At 25.7% G+C, this 7,175-nt stretch overlaps 1 protein-coding gene across 2 annotated transcripts; it reads right to left on the reverse strand.

The window, feature by feature from the left end:
- Positions 1 to 1,011: 1,011 nt before the first annotated feature.
- LOC122510033 lies at positions 1,012 to 5,779 on the reverse strand. 2 transcript variants are annotated; one of them, XM_043624420.1, is made up of 4 exons: positions 5,498 to 5,774; positions 4,355 to 4,526; positions 2,076 to 2,204; positions 1,012 to 1,272 (listed from the first exon to the last, which is right to left on the reverse strand). In XM_043624420.1, the coding sequence occupies exons 1-4, from the start codon at positions 5,620 to 5,622 to the stop codon at positions 1,048 to 1,050; spliced, it is 651 nt and encodes a 216-aa protein (XP_043480355.1). In that variant the 5' UTR covers positions 5,623 to 5,774; the 3' UTR covers positions 1,012 to 1,047. The 2 variants fall into 2 exon arrangements, with proteins under 2 accessions (XP_043480355.1, XP_043480356.1); XM_043624421.1 differs by lacking the exon at positions 2,076 to 2,204 and having other exon boundaries at positions 5,498 to 5,779.
- Between the last annotated feature and the right edge of the window lie 1,396 nt (positions 5,780 to 7,175).

Raw genomic sequence — 7,175 nt, forward strand, 5'->3', positions numbered from 1 at the left:
AAATTTTCCAAAAGGATTCAATTATGTAAAAAAAAATTAAATAAAATTCTACACAAGCATTTAATTATTTTTATGAATAATAAAAATTTCACAGGAATTAAATTATTTACAAATTTTTTATAAATTTCTTCTCAATATTTCAATTATTTTCATAAATAATAACACTCATCGTAAAATTTAAATTATTTTTAATAGAATTTTAATCGAATTCCCCGAAATATGTAATTATTCTTAAAATTTTTGGATAGAATTCAATTATTCAATTTTATGTAGAAATTTTTTGATAAAATTCTTTATGAGAATTAAATTTTAAAAAATAATCTGTTTTTCTACAAATTATTTATTTTTGTATATTTAAATAATTGAACTCGCGTAGAATTTTCTAAGAAAAATTGATTTAAAAATGAATTTCAGTTAAAATTTTAGATATACCTAATAATTAAATATTGAAAGCATTATGGCTTGAATTTTTAGAAAAAAGTGAATTTTAAAAAGGTTTTAGAATAAAATCTTCAAAAATTTGAATTTCTTATGCTTTTAACTAACAATTTTTTAGAATTAATTTTTTTGAAAAAGTTTATTTGAATTTGTTTTGAAATTATTTCAAGTTTTTATTTTCTAATATATATTTAATTGAAGAATTTGACTCGGACTTGTTATATTTTTGTCCGTAATTTTTAACTTTTGGTCCGTATAGTCCATATTTTTAAATACTTTCACTGGTTCGAGCCCTGCAATTATTATTATATTATATAATAATAATCGAAATATACTGTCCTCACGTAAAGTTAGTGTTTTTTGATTCCAAATTGTTTTATAGTTCGAATTGTTATGTCAAAAATTTGAGTTAATTATTCAAATAATTCTTAATTTTTTTTAAATTTAAAAAAAACTATTCGAAAAATGAAAGTTTTTAAAAAATAAAGAATTTGCATTAAATTTCAAAAAGAACATTTTTAAACTAACAACGGCAGGTAAAATTTCACGCGCGTGAAATTATACTAGTTTAAATGTACATAAAAACAACTTTATTAAAACTATTATAAATTATTTGTTTCTATTTGGAGAATCTTTTTCGGCAATTAACAGTTTTTCTTGTATATTATACACTTGTTGGGCTTCGTAATATGTTACACCGGTAGCCATTAAACCATGAAAAGCAATTAGAAGAAGAATCCGACCAGCCAATGGTTTAGTTACTTTTGACCACAGTTTCGCAAGTTCTCGCCATTCTGTATAGTAGGGCATTCTTACTCCAATTCTTACTGCTATCTGAATACAAGAAAATGATTTTCTTTAATATAAAAATTTACACGCAGAAAACTGGAGTGTTAAATTTCGAATGTTAAAAATTTATTTAGTCATTCTAATCTTCTTCATAATATTACTTACACTTTACTATATTTTTTCCTTCGTAAAAGTTACACATATTTTATTATTTGTTTTACACTCCAGGAAATTTAAACTAACCAGTTTTTTAGTTGAAGTAACTAACCGCAAATGCAGCTAAAAAATGAACATCAATAAATAAATTTTGACGTTTAAAAATATGGGTTATTGTTTATTTGTGATTTATTTCTGTGGATGTTATAAAATAATAATCTCTATTGAAACAAAATTTAAATTAATTAAAATGTTCAATATTTTAATTATTTTTCTTTTCAACAAAAATTTTTTTTTAAAGAATTATTACTAAAAAGACTAAATGAATTCTGAAACTCTTTTATTGACTGAAAAGTTAAAAACTAATTAAAAAAATCAAAAATGTTCTGCGATTTAAAATTTTTATTATCTAAGTTAAATATTTTTAATTGTTTAAATAAATTTTTTACAAATAAAAGTTTATTTTTAAAAATCTAATTAAACAGACAAAATAAAGTACTACACATTCCTGGAGTGTAAAACTAATTACGTTTATTTTACACTATATAAATAGTAATTTATAAACAACAGAGTGTTGTCCTATAGTTGACACTGAAAATTTGTCAAGTTTTACAATCCTCAGGGTAAATTTAAATATCCTTTTTTCTCCGTGTACGATTGCACTGAGAAAAATGAAAAATAAAAATGCTCACCATTGCAGAAAGAATGGGAGATATAATTAGAGGATAAATTACTCCTGATGAGATTTGCAGTAAAGATGCTCTCGTTTGTACACAAACAGGACACGGAGTTTTTTCAAGTAGAACATCTGACATGACAAACTAAAAATAATTTTTACAGAAAAATTATTGTTACTTTAAATATTCAAATCAAATTTTATTTAAAATTTTTTTTCTACTTGGATTTTTTAATAGATTGCGAAAAATAGTCTCATTAGTTAGCGTCGACAATAGGGGTCAAAAACAATTTTTGTTTTCACTAAAGAGAATAAAACAATCAAACGTTTTAGATTAAAAAAAGTGTCATGATCGTTTTTTTAGCTCCATAGGTTAATGGAAGAAGTGAAACTAGTGAAAGTTTCATCTCTGAAATAGTTTTCAACGCTGAGCGTCAACGCTAACTTTATAAACATGCAAAAAAATAGAATTTATAATATTAATTAAAATTAAAACTTTTTTTTACACAATTTTTTAATTCTATATTTAAGGGGAGGGAGGTTCCCATTGCGAGAGTCAAAAAAATTGATTTCTTTTTTATTGTATTTTTTTAAAGCTATATATATATATATGTAGAATATGTGTGTATAGCGATTTTTTGTTTCGAAGAATATTTTCGTTTTTATGAAGTTTTGAACTCACCGCCGTCCCGAGCACTGAGTAACAAATGTCAGGCAAATCGAATCAATTTTTAAAAATTTTGCAAATCTGACCTCAGAATCGTAAAGAGCGACCCTAAATACCTATAGATATTTATCATATACGCAAATTGAACAAAGAATTGCAAAGAATATAATTATTGCACAAAAATGTTTCTCAAACCTTAAACGCGTTTTTCTCGAAACAAGATTTTTCAAACTGGTGGGCATCGTAGCGTCTAAACTATTTAATCAATCAACATCGGGTTTGCGGATAATTAAAGGTAACTAAATTCTACTGGGGTTATACCTATAATATGATAAAATGGTTAACAATAGAGATTTTTACAAGAGGTCAAATATGGAAAAATAATGCGAAAACGCAGTTTTTTTAAAAATGTGTCCGCCATTTTGTCATTTTATTAACTTTTTAACTATTTTATAGGTATAACCTATTCTTTAGGATGTCACCTTTATAAAAAATTTTGAGTTTTTGTTTTAGACTAAAAATTGCGCAGTGTAGAATGCCCACCGTTTTCCCTATTTAAAAAAACATTATTTTCTAGATGCGCCATATTGGCCGCCATTTTGCATTTTTTTGAAAATGAAATATATATTTTAAAAGTTCAAGAATGTATCTTTATTTAGAAAAAAAATTACATCGTTAAGTCATAGCCGTTCCTCGCAAAAAATTGTCAAAGTTTGTGTTTATTTTGGCCCCCGCAATGAGAACCTCCCCTTAATCGAGGTTGCCATACAGGTCAGGTAATTCAGAAAAAGTATAATTGGTCAGGGAAAAGTCAATTTTACTTAAATATTTCAAAATTAATTGAATTACGTTTACAATTTTCATAAACAGATGAACTTCAAAAGGTTTCAAAATTGAAATTTTATAAAATTTCAATTTTGAATGAATTTAATTAGAAATTTTTAAAAATTTTGATTTTTGAAAAAGTTTAATAATTCAAATTCTTCTGAAATTAGTTAAATTTTTTCATATAAATATTTAATTCATTATTAAAAATAATGAATTTATAGAAGAATTTTAGTTAAAAACACTAAAAAAAATTGATTTTTGGAGAAGTTACAAATAATTGCAGAAATTAAATTAGTTTTAGAAGTAGGTAAAAAATTCTTCGCAAAAATTCAAGTATGTTCAAAAATTCTCCTTAATTTAATGATTTGCAATATCTGCTAATTAAATTAAATTTTCCAGAAGAATTAAATTATTTAAAAAAAATCTATATTAATAATCGTTGCATTCTGGTAATCTGTTCGCAGTTTCAAGATATTTGTTTCCTAACTTTTTTAAAATAAAAATGTGAAGAGAATATCTAATTGAATTCCTTCGAAGAATTTTTTATTTATAAAAATAATTGAATTCTCGCGAAAAATTTTAATTAAAATTTCAATTTGTATTGAAAATAATTGAATTCCTGAGAAGAATTTTATTACTTATGTAGTATATAAAAATACCTCTCCTTAAGGGCATTTGAACCTTGATGACGTCACACATGCTTTGCACAAACTGTAACGTCATCAAGGTTCAAATGCCCTTAAGAAAATTAAATTCAAATACTTTAAAATGAATAAAATCAATTTTTTATAAATAAATACCTCCACGTGAAGAAAACCTGCTCCAAAACTAGCAGAAACAACTGTACTTAACAATGTTGTTATATATCCATAATGTTGTAATTTTAATTTTCTTCTATAGTATCTGCCAATATATAAACCTGTAAAACCAGCTGCACCTATTAAACTGCTAATACCATATTTGAAAGCCCATCTAAAAAAGAAAAGATTTGTATAAATATTTCTATAAATTTACGCACAACTTAATTTAATAATCACTATATATTATGTAATCTATATTAATAAGAGAATAGAATACGACGATTATAATCGTTGTATGCTTGATGTCTTTTATTTAAATTCTAGTGAAAATAATTAAATTCTAGAGAAGACTTATGATATTAAAATATTTTAAAATAATTGAATTCTTTCAAATTTTTTTTTTAAATTGTACTGAAAATAATTGAATTCCTTCATAGTTTTTTATTTATGAAAATAGTTCAATTCTTAAGAAGAATTTTCTTCAAATTTTTAAAAATTAATTGAATTCTTTAGAAAAATGTGACTAAAATTATTTTTAAAATAACTGAATTCTTACGTAGATTTTTAGTGAAATTTTTTAAAAATAATTACATTTTTTGGAAGAATTTTATTAAAATTTTTGAAAAATAATAATAATTAATTAGTAATAAAGATAAATTGAATACCGCGCGTTACATTTATTAATATTAATTGCATTTACATTAATTGAAGAATTTACTATTTTTGCTTATTGATTATAAAACAAATTTCCAATTTTTCTTTAGTAAAAGTTAATTAATAAATTATTTATATTTTTTGCAATGAAGAGAATTTTTTCTGTTTGTATTAGAAAATTTTAACCTTAAAATAAATTAACAAGTAAAATATTTGTTAATAAATGTGCCATTTTATTTTATAAAACAAATGTCCACTTATTACTTAGTAAAAATTAATTAATAAATTAACTATGTATTTATATTTTTATTATTTTATACTTATTTGCATTAATCTTTTTTCAATTTAAAAGAAAATTCCTAAAATTCTAACCTCAAAACCAAGAAAAAACTTGTCGATAAATGACAGAAATAAATGATTAAAGAAATTTAGACAAAATTGTTAAAAAATTAAATTATACTTAATTATTCAATTTTAAATGTAATGTACACTTCTGATTTTATCGGCCAGTTCCTTAATAATTTCCATTGATAATCAATAGCATCATCTTCACTTAAAAGCACAGCATTTTTTGGAACATTTGTACGATGTAAATCTACTTTCTGTAAAGACATTATTATACAAAATCAGTTTTTTTATGTACAAAAAGTATTTCATACTTGTTTACTTAAAACACATTGTTACTAAAATTAAAACCGCAAATAATTAAAAAGCATGTAAATTTGAGTCGGCTGTGTCGTCTGCTAGTTTTTACAGCGCAGTGATGGGAATGTTACGCTTTTTTAAATAGTTTTCATTACCCATCCCTGGGAAAAGTGGAGATATGCGCTTGCGCACTAAAATACATTTTGATGTGGGATAAAACTTAAGTCCAACGCACAATACGTTCGCGAAAGTCGTTCGCGAACGAGACGCATGAGATAGACAAGGACACAAGGCTAAAGGCGCTTGCACACTTCCAAATTTTTAGGCGAGCAGCGAATTTTCCCGGCCTTGAAATGCACATTACTAAATATGATTGGCTCTGACAAAGTACATTTTCACGCAGCTTTTTGTAGAGCCAATCATATTGAGACGCATGCATATCCCCTAATCGCCAAGTCGTCGAATGATCAAATAGTCGAATGCCAAGTAATCGAATGGACAAAACGTTGAATGCTAAAAACATCGAATCGGCATTTAGTCGAATGCTTAAAACATCGAATTGTCAATACGTCGAATGTTCAAAACGTTGAATTATCAATTCGTCGAATGTTAAAAATATTGAATCGTCAATATGACGAATGTTCAAAACGTCGAATTATCAATTCGTCGAATGTTAAAAACATCGAATTGTCAATACGTCGAATGTTCAAAACGTTGAATTATCAATTCGTCGAATGTTAAAAATATTGAATCGTCAATATGACGAATGTTCAAAACGTCGAATTATCAATTCGTCGAATGTTAAAAACATCGAATTGTCAATACGTCGAATGTTCAAAACGTCGAATGATAAAAACGTCGAATCCGTCAAATGCTAAAAACATCGAATCGTCATGTAGTCGAATGCTAAAAATATCGAATCTTCAGTTAATCGAATGCTAAAAACATCGAATTCTCAATTCGTCGAATGTTCAAAACGCCGAATGTTTAAAACGTCGAATGCTAAAAACGTCGAATGCTCAAAACGTCGAATCGTCATTTAGTCGAATGGTAAAACCATCGAATAGTCCATTCGTCGAATGCTTGAATAGTCGAAACGCCATCTGTTCGAATTATCAAGTAGTAGAATGGTAAAGTTGTCGAATGTTCAAAACGTCGAATCGTCATCTGATCGAATTGCCAAGTAGTAGAATGGTAAAGTAGTCAAATGGACAAAAAGTCGAAACGCCATCTGTTCGAATTATCAAGTAGTAGAATGGTAAAGTTGCCGAATGTTCAAAACATCGAATCGTCACTTTTATTCCTCAATCCCCGCAGTATTATACAAATTGATAATATTTATCAATTTTAATATAAGTTTATGCCAAACTTGGTGGATTTCATTAGTTGAATTGAAACCACGTTTGCAGGCACTGTTTGTTCGATTAATGATTTTCTTCCAGGCAGAGAAATATATCTGACTTCAATATATTTAATTACCTAAAATTCCTATCGACTTCGTAAATATTTTATCATTTTTTTT

Source organism: Leptopilina heterotoma, unplaced genomic scaffold, assembly GCF_015476425.1.
Source record: "Leptopilina heterotoma isolate Lh14 unplaced genomic scaffold, ASM1547642v1 Lhet_65, whole genome shotgun sequence".
NCBI classification, from domain to species: domain Eukaryota; kingdom Metazoa; phylum Arthropoda; class Insecta; order Hymenoptera; family Figitidae; genus Leptopilina; species Leptopilina heterotoma.

Coding starts and splice junctions, on each gene's coding strand:
- LOC122510033 (XM_043624420.1), bottom strand. CDS start 5,622: ATGTCTTTACAGAAAGTAGATTTACATCGTACAAATGTTCCAAAAAAT. Junction 4,527..5,497: donor TGGCCGATAAAATCAGAAGT/GTACATTACATT, acceptor TTTCTTTTTTAG/ATGGGCTTTCAAATATGGTA. Junction 1,273..2,075: donor CTCCCATTCTTTCTGCAATG/GTGAGCATTTTT, acceptor TCTTGTATTCAG/ATAGCAGTAAGAATTGGAGT.